Source organism: Microchirus variegatus (assembly GCF_963457635.1).
Source record: "Microchirus variegatus genome assembly, chromosome: 9".
Taxonomy (NCBI): Eukaryota; Metazoa; Chordata; class Actinopteri; order Pleuronectiformes; family Soleidae; genus Microchirus; species Microchirus variegatus.
The window spans coordinates 26472608-26487181 of NC_139810.1; the positions used below are offsets into that span (position 1 = coordinate 26472608).

Consider the following 14574-nt stretch of genomic DNA (forward strand, 5'->3'; position numbering starts at 1 on the left):
CCTATTGAGGAGATTCCTTTCATGTGCTCATGCTTTCTCATCCAACTCCCAGCTTCATTTGATGTTGTTCCCTCTGCTGTTAGCAGGGGCTTACATCTCTTCAATATTAATGGCCGATTGGTGGGAGGCACCATGGTACTTAATAGAAAAACATTCATTATTCAATAGGCCTATCTTTGGGAAGGCACAACTACTAATGTGCTAGTATGTATACAAATCAACTCGTGATGGGGGGCTTTTGGTGATACAATCAAATCCGAATGTATTCATAAATTCCAGCCCACCACTGGGAAGTCTGCTTCTTAAAGAAAATGTAATCACTGAGAAAAGAAGGGGAGGGGAGGGTGCGGCACAAAGAAGCTCTCACTTAACTGGAAATGAAGAGGAGAAACATTTGTGTGTCATTGTGTGATGTTAGTACTCACTATGTGAAGCGTCTAAATAAATCCAGAGTTTTTTTTTTTTTTTATATATATATATCCATCTCTGGCTGTAAACAGGCCTGAGTGCAGACAGTCCACAGCACAGGGTGCTCCATTCCTCTTTTCCTCTTCTTCACATCTTTCGTTCTTTCCACCGCTTCATGGTTCAGTTCCTCTCTGCTCTGTTCTTTGTTCTCTCTCTTTTACCTCACTTCACCTCACTCAAACTCTCCGTACTCTCCACCATAACTTTTTTTTTTTTTAACTGTCATTCTTAAAGGGACAATGTGTAGTATTTATGGGTTTATATGACCCAAAATCCACTTTTTTATAAATATTATGTGCTCCTGCATTGTCTAGTCGCTGTATAATAGTTTTTGTTTCATTTTCGTAGTGTTTCAAAAAGTCATGTAAAATAACATGGTCGCGGACCGCGGTTGCATAGCCACTGTTAGCAGTGAGACGCCATGTTTCTACCGGAGCCTGTAAGGACAAACGCGAGAGAACAAATCAATCGTCTCTTTACTTGTAGCGGAAGTCCCGCCTCCTCTCTCTCCGCTTCGTCTGCTACGGCCGCGGTAGCTCGCCCTCTCCCTCGCCTCACGAACCTCATCTGCTGACACGGAGAAAGACGACGAGGACGACATTTGACCGGCTGAGGACACCGTAGCGCTCAGGGAAGGGAGGGGGTGAGCAGAGCAGCAGGTCTTTGTTGTAAATTCCAGCCTCTCCTCTAGATGGCACTATAAACTACTTACTTCCCCTTTAAAGAAAAGATTAATCCTGCGACACCGGCTCTTCGATATATCATTATACGTCACTGTTGTTTTACGTACCGTATTTTACGGTTAATTTCTAAAGCCAGTGGGTAAATTCCTTTCCTACAGGTTTTTTTTCTGCATTTCCCAGAATGCCTTTTGCCATTTTGGAGTATCGTATCAGCTCATCCCTGGTTGTAATGGAACATTTCCATTCACTTACCCTAAAACACAAATAATGACCAGCACTTTCACATACTCATAAGTATTATGCAGAATTTAAGTGTTTACCTGAATAACACCCCCCCCCCCCCAACCCCATCCCCACTTTGTTTTGCCTCCTCATGCTTGTATGGAGGCAGGTCTTCAGGCTGCCTCACTACAAACATTAATGGGAACTGGTGGGCTGGTGGTAGCCTTGGCAATCACATACAGTAATCATAAGAAAGATTGGAAGCGCTATGTCCTTGTGGATGGGCCATTTCATGTCCCATAAAATGACAAACTTACAGTATAATGGACTTGATGAGTCAGACAGTGATATATATATATATATGTATAGGAGTAGGGTTATAAGATAGAGAACTATAGAGTTATATACTATAGAGGCAAATGTGGAAGAGCCGCATCTTATTCCAGCTTATTTGAGCACAGTAAGGCGAAACAATTAACCAAGTTGTTAACTTCACTTTTTTAATTGGCTGGAGTCGGATGCGTGTATGTGGTAGAGGAGTAGAAGGGTCTGGTTGGTTAGCCACAATGCACTGGTGCGTTGCCAGGCCTAATTAAATCGTATGTCCCCCCCCCCCATGTGACAGCAAGTGCACCAGGCCAGAACAGAAGAAAAAGCCCGAATAAGCAAAGGTCCACTTATGGAACAGCAAATAAACATGTCCAGGTCATGACCCTGGCGCTGCTGAGGACCTCATGCTTTGGAGTGTGTTGCCGTACTGACCGTGAAGACTCCGACGAGAGTGGGATGAAAGACAAAAGGACACACTACACACACACACACACACATACACACACCACCTTTGTTTCTATGAAAAGCAAGATATTGAAAAGCTCTGACTGAGCTACAATATGCACATCCTACATCCTCTTACGTATTCAAACAGGTTTTTGTTGACTGCCAGTGCTGTGTTATACAGTTTCTCTTTGCGGAATTTATTGCTCGCAAAATGTCTTCCAAAATGCTGGCGTCACCTTGTAAAACAGACAAACAGACACAAAGACAACACAGGCTTTGAGCAGCAGTGCATACTGCACACACTGCAGCGGAGAGAGGACGTCTTTAAAGCCTAAATACGTCTGTGTCCTGTGTAGAGGTGTGGATATGTGGGTATTTTGAGGCCCCTTGCCATTGTATACACTCTAAATATGACAATAATTCAGATTAATGTGCACATCTGAGCCCAAAACATACAGCGATACAAGTGCATAAACAACTTTATCCTCCACTGGAGCGTCGCAGGGGGTGCTGTCCTATCTCATATTATCTAAATTAGGGGGAAAAAAATAGAACGAAAGACTGATGGTGAAATACTGAACGTCAACACATCTACATGCAATAGTGAGCTTAGGATCCTGAGGTCAACGTTTCCATAGCTTTCAATGCAAATTAGACTTTTCACTGTTACAGCTTCTATAGATTTTTTTGCATGTTTTTAAATTACACGAAGCAAGATTGATCTGAGATCAGTGCTATAAAGAAAACACTTCATGTCTTCAACAACGTCATTTGCTGCATGTAATGAACTGCCGAACAACCACCACCACCCATGGCAACTCATCAACCCGTTAGCTGTTTTTTTTTTTTTTTTTTTTCATCTCAAGTACAGTCCTTCAGACTAGAATCGACCAGATGTCGCACGATCCAGAAACCTGACGCTGAAAAACCCAGGATGAAAAAAAAGCTGCAGCAAGGTAGCTCATTATTGCACATTGATTGGAACTGTGTGGGCAGGAAGGAAGGAAGGAAGGAAGAAGGGACGGAAGGAAGAAGAAAAAAAAAACACCAGAGGATTATGGGTACTGACCTCTGTTATGCGTGGGTTGGTGCACTTGACATTCTTGCTGGACAGGTTCAGCCAGCGGGTGGTGTAAGGGTTGATGAGAGGGCAGTGGTGCCGCAACGTACACCTTCCCTCTCCACTGCACCAGCCGCACTGGAACTTCCTCTGCGCCTTCAGACACATGCCGCAGCTGTCTCGCTGCGCCGCACACTTGTAAAGGTGCACTGTGGGGAGGTAATAATACAGGAAGTGCTTTGACTATCATTTTAGTCACAAACCTACCTGTGTACAGTATAGGGTGAGAACTTTTTATTTAATTAAAACCGCTTGTGGGTCTACAGTGAGTGAAATATCCCCTCAGGCTATTACGTCTTTTAATATTTAAATAAATATTTTTAGACACCCGTAATTAAGACACGATATATAAATAGACGCAGACGCGCTGTCTCAAACTCTGCTGCTGAGAGAAAAACAATATCTGTGTGCAAAAATAGTTTAGAAAGTGATTCATTTATTCAATCTGTAATCCTGTTTTCCAGCTGTGAGCAGCATCTCTTGTTTTTTTTACCTTGAATATTCTCCGGGTTATCAATAATGAAGTTGCCATTCCAGACCACTGAGAAATCTACTGGCAGCTCACTGATCTTCATTCCCTCGTACAGATACTGGAGGGAGAGGGGAGAAAAAAAAAAAAAAAATAGCGTGAGCGAAGGGAAAAGATGGAGAGATGGCGGTGAAGGTGGAAATGAGAGCAAAAGAGAGGACAGATTTAATGGGAGGTCTGGGGATTATAATCCCCGCAAGACCTTGTGGATACAGTACGACGTCCTTCCAGTGTTACTGCAAACTTACATCATCTCATCATCAGAGCGCTGACAAAGTGGGAAACCACAAGAAATTCGGAGAGACGGGCAGAGGCTTGAACTTCCCTTATAGTCTGTAGAGATTCTATCCTTAGTTGCCTCCTGTGCCCTTAATTCCAGCCTCAACTTTCATTGTGTGAGTTTGTGGCTATGTGTGTGTGTGTGTGTGTGTGTGACACACACACAGAGAGAGAGAGAAATAGAGTCAAAATGTGAAAATGTGTTTGTGGGTTCCGCTGAGAATATACTACAGAAGTCGGTGCATGCTTGACTGGAGGGCAGAGCTCTGCTGCTGCAGTCTTCTCCAGTGTAATTACCTCAACTGCATCTGCTGTGTCTCCACCGACGAAAATGACACATATATACGCGTATACATACAAACACACAACTACAAACGCTGAGTGGCAACGTGTCGCAAAGTATGATGCTTTCACCCTTCAGACTGTAATAGAAGCAATTGAATTACAGCCATGGAGCTTTTCCTAAATGTGCAATGGCTAATAATCAAATAATAAATGACTGACATAAAAACTAGGGCTGTCAAAAGATTAAAATTTTTAATCAGATTAATCACAGGGTAGCTGTGGATTAATCACGATTAATCACGATTTATTACCATTCGTAAATATGCCAAAAAAAATAAAATTTTCTCTTTATATTGTTGTAGGAACGGAGAGATAAATAAAGTATGTGAGAATATAAATGTAAAGACCAATAAAATACTATAAATAACTTATAAAAACCTATACAAACTTAGTAAAAAATAAACATTACATTGTAAAAAAAAAAAACACATTATAAGACAATATAAATAAATAGAAAAAATAAAATGCTGTAAATAACTTTAAAAAACCTATACATTGCACTGTAAATAACTCACATTATAAACAAAATATAAAGTATAGAAGTTAAATAGTTTTCTTACTAAACCCACAGCAGGAAATTCCTCATCAGCACCTTTGAAGCACTGCTTCTACTAGTTAGCGTTAGCGTTAGCGTCAGCTAGCATTCTGGCGCTAACGTTAGCTGCTGTCTGTGTCTCCGTTAGTTGGACAGTGACTGTTATTGTTATGATTATATCATTATCTGCGCCAGTAGCGCCACTTACAACTGTGTGTCTTTCTTTCTTTTTTCTTCCTCCTCTCTTTTTTCTTCCTCTTCTAACTTCCTGATTGATAACTCCTCTTCATTTTCCTTCAGCTTCACACAGGTTAACGTGAGGAGACGTGGGGCCCCTTTAGGGGGGGTTTCCTACTGAGATGTCATTGTTGTTTAAGGGGGACGGAGGATGCAGCTGGTCACTGATGCATTTAGGCTCCGACTGTCGGGAGCCCCCCCCCTATCGGCTCGGGGCCCTAAGCGGTTGCCCGCCGCCTTGCCTGTTCATAAACTGCACGTCTACCCGTAGCGCGATGAAAGTGAGAAAGTGCGTTAATGCGTTAAAAAAATTAACACGTTAATTCCACAAAGTTAATTCCGCGTTAATTTTGACAGCCCTAATAAAAACGTTATATATATATATATACACACAAAGAAACCAATTACAACAAACCTACCGAGCTGTTCTGACACTGCACACTTGAGCTGTTGAAGCGCAGGGCAGTCACTCTGTGGCTGACCCCCTGGATGTGGAGGACACACTCGTAGCCTCTCTGGCCGGACTGAGGCTGTGGCAGGTTCTTGGCCTTCAGCGTGATCGGCTTCACCTCTCCTGCTGGGATCAGAATCTCCTCAGATCGCACCAGCTGGGGACAATCCTGGAGGAAACGGGGCACGGAGAGCAAGCACACGTCAGCGCCGACAACTCTGGCAAATACTCTTTGCGCTTTGAGGGCGAGGAGCCGCGATTCCACGACAGTACAGAAAAAGCGCTAAAATATTGTAGTCAAGTAAAAGTACCAATACTTTGATGAAATATTACTCAAGTAGAAGTAAAAAGTAGTTCATTTGAAATGTACTTTAAGTAAAAGTTACTTGGTTACTTTGCGTTGGGTGTGAGGGTAGTAGAAATATGACCAGGGGTCAGAAATTAGAGCTGCAACTAACGATTATTTTCGTAATCGATTAATCTTTCGATTTTTTTTTTCCGATGAATCGGTTGGTCCATAAAATGTCAGAAAATGTAAAAAAAGAAAACATTGATCAGTGTTTGTCAAACCTGGAAATGACGATGTTCTTGAATGTCTTGTTTTGTCCACAAACCAAAATGGTTCAGTTTTAATGATTTCTTTGTTTATTATCAAAATAGTTGGCGATTAATTTAGTAATCGATTAATAATCGATTCATCGATTAATCGTTTCAGCTCTATCAGAAATCCAAAACTATTTTGGAGCACAGGATATTACGTCACTTTTGGCGCCTCTATGTTCACGCGCCAGTGCTGGTGCTAATCACGTCATCATTCGTCTGGTTCTGGTGTATATTTTTCCCCCTGTAGGTCTTCATTGTGCTGAATTTGTATTTTTACTCAGTAACGGATAGGATTTATAAAGTAACTAAGTACAATACTTGAGTCAAAATCCTGATTTGTACTTAAAAAACACAAAATACACAAAACAAGTATTCAACACAGTAACTTGAGTAAATGTATTTCATTACATTCCACCTCTGCTCCACGATGAACGAGAATGGTAGAAATAGAGATGAAACACACACACACACACACACACATCATCAAGTGATGATGTTTTAGCAATTCACAAGTGACTCTCGTGACCTTGCGACGCTCTGAGCTGTTGAGCAACTCACTAGACTCGGAATGATTAAAATTTAATTTGATTTAACTCCATTCTAATTCCGTAACACTAAACCGGAACGCACTATACATGACCTCGGTGCGCTAAAACCAAGACCGAAACAATATTATAGTGAGACATAACCGGTCTCACTGTGAGCAATCGCTTGGCAACAGCCGAGTGAAAAAAATCTCAGTCGGGGTTGAAAAGAAATGGGTCAATTCTCTTCCCAATGTAATGTGAAAGCAATATTGGCATCAAGAGAGCTATTACAGCAACATCACCTCGAATGGCCTTTCCCATCAATAAGTCCTGTCAGATGGATAATTTTAAGTGCTTATTGACATGGTGGGACATACATATGTTGAGGTAAATCTAATTATCAAGTTGCATCAAGGAATAGACCGATGTGATTCTGTTTGGAAGTAAACGTGCAATCAAATATCCAAGTACGGTCTGTGTTTTTAGTCAGAGAAACAGGAAAAACCTACACACGGGCACGACATTTACAGCTATTTGTATTTAGTGCACTTGATAGACTCGGTCAGAGTGATCCGACGTCATAGTTAAAACACAGTAAGCCCCAGTAACTTCTGAGAGAAATGCCACTTTGGAAACAGAGGAGTTTCGATGGCTGTCTTTCTCAAGACATGCCCTGAGGCGTACACCGTGGTGCTCTGGAACACAGAGCAGGATGAGCACGGTGACGTATATATATATATAAAAAAACAGAGGAAAAGGAAATATTAGGGGGAGATGGGATGGAAAAAGAAAGTTTTGCAGGTATAAAACTTGTTGACAGGCGTACGTGTGCGTGTGTGTGTGTTTGTGTGTGTTTGTTCTTCCCCACCTCCGAAGCGTTGACCCGTCCCTCCTGGAAGGAACAGCTGGAAGGGTCGTGGGTGCACAAGTTGCGGTACTTGCACCAGTGACATCGGAAGGCGCTGTTCACACATGACAGACACCTGCAGAGCGAGAGAGAGAGAGAGAGTAAGGGGAAAAAAAGGCAGCGCGGTCAAGGAGGGGACAGCAAGACTGCCAAAGTGTGTGTGTGTGTGTGGGGGGGGGGGGGGGCACGAAGGAAATGGGCTCAGCTCCCAAAAGGGAACCTGCTGTTGTTGGCAAAACCTCTAACAGTTCGCGGGCCAAATGCTCCCCGCAAATATTTTGTAGCGCTATATATTAACGCCGTGTGCCGCGTGTGAACAAGAGAATACATTATTTGCACGGATAACCAGAATCAGATAGAGGACAAGACTGAGGCAAACTTGTAGAGGATGCATTTTTGATTCATAAGGACAAATAGGACATTGGCACAGTTTGATCCATTAGCCGTGCATTGTTTGTGTGTCACCGTAAATGACCATCTGTTAGGTGTCGTGTGTGTTTGTGTCAACATATTTATATTTATTACCTCTTTCAGGACCTTTTCTTGCATCCTCATGGAGACCAAAAACCTGGTCCTCAAGAGGCAGAACCTAATTTCTGATTTCTTGTGGTTCGGTTAAGACACTTATTTCACTTGTTTAGGTCTGTTCAAATGAATGAAAGTCAATGCAGTGTCCTAAAAAGAATAGTTGAACAAACCTGTGTGTGTGTGAGAGAGGGGGGGGGATGCGCTTGTTTGTTTGTAAGCATTCATGAACAGTTGTTTCTTGGTCTCACTTGTCTCCTCCTTGCCCTTCCTCTCTTTGAATTAAGAGTGGGTCACGCGCACACTCACTGAAGTTAAATATTCACTGGTGCAGAAGCCTGGGTGAGGTCTATGACAAGTACACAGGCTCAGAAAAGTGGGACTGATTCACCTTCAGAAAAAATGTTGCACACACCGAATCAAATCCAATCTCATTTTATTTGTATAACAACGAATCAAAACACACATTATCTCAAGGCAAACAACTTGTAATATTATAAAGAGAGAGGAGAGAAACTTCCCTTTAACAGGAAGAAACCAAACTTGTACAGTCACACTCTTAGAAATAAAAGTGTAGTCGAACCATATAAGATTATTTGAGAACCCTTTTTGGCTCCATGTAGAACCTTTTTATAAAGGTTCCACCTGGAAACCTTTTAAAACCCTTTATTCAGGAAAGGGGTTTTAAAGGGTTCTCTGGATCAAAATGGTTCTTACTGGAACCATTAGTGTTACCAAGAACCCTGTCTTTGGGAAAGGGTTTTTCAGAAGCAAATGGTTCCAGGTAGAACCTCAGCCCCTGTAGAAGGACCCTTTTGGAACCCTTATTTCTAAGAGTGCATCTGCCATGGCCAGTTGGAGCGAAATTTGTGTATCTGCTGTCATGTTTGTTTGTGTCTGTCCACCTGCATGTGTGTGTGTATGCGTGAATACTTATATTTGTAATCTCTTTAGGACCTTCTTCTGGCACAAACACTGACCTTGTGAGGATCAGTAGTCCTTATGGAGACCAAAATCTGGTCCCAGAACCTAACCCGAGGAACTGGTCGAGGCTTAGATTTGAATTGCGGTTCAGTTAAGGTCAGGGTTAGACATTAACTGGTTATGATAAAGGTTCAGAGATACAGCTTTTGTTGCAATACAGTGAGATGCAATATTGCCTGCCTGTGTCTGAAAGTAATGAAACAATAGATGTTTTCATATCGAGGAGGGATAGCGCCTGAATAGCATGGCGCGCAACCATTTCTGCATCCCCCCCCCCACGCTGCTAAAGTCCCCGTCGTGCTACCTTTTCACTCCCGCTCTCCATTCAGTCATTTCCTAAATCGACGAGGTCTTTGGATCTCAGACAAACAGAATTTGCCTCGCTGGGAATGATGAAAGCGGGAGCAAAAAAAGCAGCTGCAGCTGTCACTGGAAATCCACCAATCCAGGGATTCGGTTCAACACATCGCTCGACCAGGGTGCAAACACGTGAAGAGAGAGAACGAGCACTAAATCCCCGACGATTACCTGAACGACGTTGCTTTGTGCTGCAGAACGTTTGAGAAGCGGGGAACTTCCTGTTGTGGTGCTCGGGGAGCCGTCGGCGATCGCATTACATTACTCTTCACAGAGGATATTTTTAGGGGACGGGGGGGCAGATGAGGTTAAGGGCAAACGATAACTAATTCCCAGAACATTGATTTGGTGTTTTTGTGCAGCAGCTCTTGAGGCATTGTTTTTGTTAATTAAAACAGAATGGATGGACTCAGAGCGAGAGAGAGATACTTACAGTTGGTGGACGCTGCAGTTGTAAAACTTGACCTCTGTGCTGATAAGCATCTGACCAGTCTCCTTAGAATTGAGTCTTAATTCAACACCCGACCAATCTGAAAGAGAGGAGTCGTTTATTAGACACTTTTTTTTTTTTTTCATTCTTACAGCAATCTCCCCTATCTTGACATCACTAGCATTTATTGCACCATATTACACTGGGTGCAGTGCATGCAAACCAAATTACAAAGAGGATTACTTGTGGAAAATAATGGGTGAAAAAAACATTTGCAATTTCCAGCCTCGCAAACAATCATTACATCTGATCAAATTTTGTTTTTTGTTTTTTTTCCTGCATTTTGCAGAACAGATCTGGCTGTGCTTCTGTTCTCTGTGAAAACAACCTCTTATCTCCCGCCCAAGGGAATACAGACTCCATAAATATGTGTGGTGTAGTGTACGTGTGTGTGTGTGTGTGTGTATGCGTGTGTGTAGAGCAGCCTGGATTTTTCGTTGACATTCAGTGTGTAGGAGGTTTGAATGACCCTCCGTGACCCGTTCTCTCAACAGCACCTGTTGGGAATCCGGCTCTGTTTCAAAAAAAAAAAAACAACAAAAAAAAAAAAACTCTGTATATATGCGGCTCATGGCTGACTTCTACCACTGCACATTTGTCTCACAAGAGCTGGCAAACAAAGTGGTGCAGAGTTCCTTCCCGCACAAAAACCCAGGATCTCAGAGAAGAGAGTGTCAGCCATTTTTTCTTTAATTTCAAACTCTACGTCAGTCTAGTGCCCTCAGAGTTTTATCTCAACCTTTAACTACCTCTCCTCCCCTCTCCTCTCCTCTCTGCTGCACAATAAGTGTTGATGTGCAACAGATAGAATGGCTTGGGAGACGGAGAAGGATTGTTGGGAGGTCAGGAGGAAGTGGCCCCCCCTGGGGGAATGGACGCGGAGTAAAATTGGAGGTATAAAAACAGCACGGAGAGGCAGGATAGAGGAACAAGGAAGACGGCCAATAAGGGGGAGGAGGGGAAGAGCGATAGATGGACGGATGGATGGATGGATGGATGGGCAGCGAGATGGATGGAGGAAAGGCTTACAGGGGGGATTGGTTGACATTTGCCTGGGGGAGAACATTCATATTAGCGCCTGATGCACCACACCCCATGGGAGCTCTGGGCAAACAGGACTGTCATTTACTCAGAGGGAGGAGGATTTACCAAACCCCCAAAACACACACAGTCATTTCCACACACGGCACATAATATATTATTCAGGATGTTTGTCTTTGTCACCCTGCAGCCATCTTGGCTGGCAAACAACAGGTATTTATTGTCAAGCGAACGGTGTTAGTGTGCATAATGATGTTTATGTTTGCAAATAAACGAATGTCGTGCAGAAATCGCTGTGGTGCATCATAACGGAAATAGATGGAGGCAACGCTCGAAAGGTCACGAGATTTTTATGAATACTATATTTGAGGCGATTAGCATATGTGTTGTGTTGTGTTGTGTTTTCAAACAGTGAACACAAAAGTTTGACTCAACGATGGATATGCAGAGTTATTAACCTAGATTAATAATTGGTGCCCCTAGTGGGCTGTGTAGGTATTGTAGGTGGGCAAGAAGACATAATAAAAAAATAAAAATAAAAAATGGATAAATTTGGATTTATTGATCACTTATATTGACGATACTGATCATTTTTATAGTCTTTGTTTGGTGCCATGAACTCTGATAAACCATCCTTGGTTTTCATGTTGTAAAAATTAAAATAAAATGTAGGTTAATTCAATCACATCTTCAGGAAAGGGGGTTTTAAAGGGTTCTCTGGATCAAAATGGCTCTTACTGGAACCATTAGTGTTACCAAGAACCCTTCAGGAAAGGGTTTTTCGGAAGCAAATGGTTCCAGGTAGAACCTCAGCCCTTGTAGAAGGACCCTTTTGGAACCCTTATTACACTCTTAGAAATAAGGGAAGAAAGGGATTTTCAAGGGTTCTTGGTAACACTAATGGTTCCTGTAAGTAAACATTTTGATCCAGAGAACCCTTTAAAACCCCTTTTCTGAATAAAAGGTTTTAAAAGGGTCCTTGGTGGAACACGCCAAAAGGGTTCCAGGTGGAACCTTTATAAAAAGGTTCTACCTGGAGCCAAAAAGGGTTCTCCTATGAGGACAAGCTGAAGAACCTTGGAACCATGGTTCTATTTAGCACTCTTATTTCTAAGAGTGTATATGGCTGGTTACTACAGTCAAAGACAACTTCATTTTCCCCCTGTGTGTTTATCATGGAGAGCATTATCAAACTGAGCACCACTTCCATGTGCCTCGACTACGCACGGACACTAACCCAGCTGATTGAACCTGCATGTTAGACCATCACCTGGTCCAATATCAGGGCAGTAATGTAGTGAACTGCGGCTCAGCCACAGGCCCGGGCCACCACAATCTAATCATCCATCAGCTCTAATGGGGCCCGGCCCTGTGCGGAGCACACTTTGCAGCCGCAGCTGATTCAGTGCATCAGCGGGGGCTTGTTGTGTAGATGGCGGCTGCTTAAATTAGAAGTGTTGAATCAATAAAGATGTTTTAGAGTGTGCACGAACAGCTAGCTCAGAGTAAAGGTCCATTCGAGCTGCCACGATCTGATTAGTCGACGCTACAAATAATTCTTTTTTTGTGTATGTGACAGTCTGTTGGCTGCAGGTACCTTGGTCGGTGGGGATGAGGGGGACGTCCTTGGCAGCAGGAGACACACAGAGAATCTGGTTGCCATTGACCTGGCCGTCCACCTCCGTCAGGTTGCCAAAGGAGCAGGTGATGCCCGCAGAAAGGTCCGGAACATCGCTCACCTTCACCAGCAGCTGGACATGGGGCGAGGAACACAGCCATAGTTTGTAAGACACAGCAGTTGGAACATGGATTAAAATGGGAAGCAGGGATTAAACATATGCCTAATTTAAAAAGACACATTACAGGTAAATGTGGAATTGGCCAGTAATGTGTAACTCATTTGTTATATAAAGTAAAGTAAATGTAGGATTCTTGGCTCAGCGCAGAACATACAGTGAAACTACAATATAACTATTTACAAACCAAGTAAAATACACAACATTTTGCATGAAAGTACATAAGCATTAAGCGTCAGAGTGCACGCGTGAGTGTTATTAATTCATTATTGATGGTCTAAAGTGGTTATGGCGGGCGGGAATGAAGGCGTTGCATTACGTGTTTGGTGTTAAGTGATGCTTTACTTTACATAAGTAAAGAAACTAGAGGTAAAAATCTTAATGTAAAAATGTAGCACTTGCAGCAGAGAGAGAGAGAGAGAGAAGGAAAAAGCTCAAACTAGAAAGAAGAAAAGAACATCGCTGCAGGCGAGGCTGTCTATCCAAATGTTGCTGTGTCTTAAAAATTGTTATCAGCAGCGTAATAAGACCATGCTTGGATCTTAATATGACAATGTTAAAGACAGACAATGATTCAGTCAGTGGTTAATATATGGTGCAAAGCTGCATAAGCAAAGGAAATGACAAACCACTTGGGAAATTCTATTACATATAAAAACACAAAGCACTCCTGCTCTCTCACTAATTCACACACGACGTGCAGAATATATGCATTTATACCACACACGCAGACACACACACACAGAAAGAGGCGTTTGAAGTCATTCTCCGGAGAGTCGGTGACACCGGGGCTGAAGCATTCAGCTGTTCTGCCTATAAATAAATGCATTCAGCGCACACAGGGTGTGTGATGTGGCTCTCCAGCCAAGTGAGGCAGCCTGGATAATTATCACCATGGCATTTCACAGCCTTGTTCCATTAGCTGTTATTTTTGGGCCAGCGCCGTTTGAAGTTTCTCTTTGTTTTATCTGCCTCTCACTAAACACCGCGGGGCTACTGGGACAGGCGAGGCAGCGGAGTAGCTTAAACGTAGGCCTCCTTTTTCAAGAGATGCCGACTGTCTCAGTAGATGACTGCGCTGCCTCCCTCGTTAGCCGACGGTACATCCATCGAGAAGACGGATGATTTAGCTCCTCTCCTCTCTGCTGAGGACACTCTCGGCTTTTCGCTGTTTTAGTTTCTCCGTGTTTGTGTTGATTCTCTCTCTGAGGCGTGTCACAGAGGTTCTTGATTACAACAATCACAGCAATCAATGTCTTTTGTTCCCGGAATTCCCAGAGTAAACTGTCATATTAATTACACACGGACGCGCGCGCGCACACACACACACCGGTTTACACAGCTCTTCTTATGAGGACACTTCCATTCATATGGAAAGCCTTAAAGGTGCATTATGTAATAAATCTAAAGCAACTGTGGCCTAGTGGTTAGGGCTTCAAGCTTGAGACCGGAGGGTAGCCCGTTCGAACCCCGACTTGTCCGCAGCTAACCCCCTTTTTTTCAGTTTTAACCCCCGAGCACCGCTGATTGGGTTGAATCTGGGTTAGCATGTACTTCACCTCACTGTGTGCTGTGTGTGTTTACTAACTCACGGATGGGTTAAAATACAGAAATTGTAAATTTCCCCACTGCGGGACTAATAAGGGAATCTTAATCTTAATCTTAATCTTAAAATCCTCCTAATATGTCCCAGAGACT

At 42.9% G+C, this 14574-nt stretch overlaps 1 protein-coding gene across 1 annotated transcript in view; it reads right to left on the reverse strand.

Annotated features, from left to right (window-relative positions):
- LOC310932081 (plexin-A2-like) overlaps positions 1-10032 on the reverse strand; it is a gene marked incomplete at both ends in the record, with an annotated part of 70676 nt that extends 60644 nt beyond the window's left edge. Inside the window, 5 exons of the mRNA XM_083895354.1 lie at positions 3220-3419; positions 3764-3860; positions 5615-5815; positions 7645-7759; positions 9983-10032. Coding sequence (XP_083751480.1) covers positions 3220-3419; positions 3764-3860; positions 5615-5815; positions 7645-7759; positions 9983-10032 — 663 coding nt within the window. The remainder of the gene's footprint in view (positions 1-3219; positions 3420-3763; positions 3861-5614; positions 5816-7644; positions 7760-9982) is intronic.
- Between the last annotated feature and the right edge of the window lie 4542 nt (positions 10033-14574).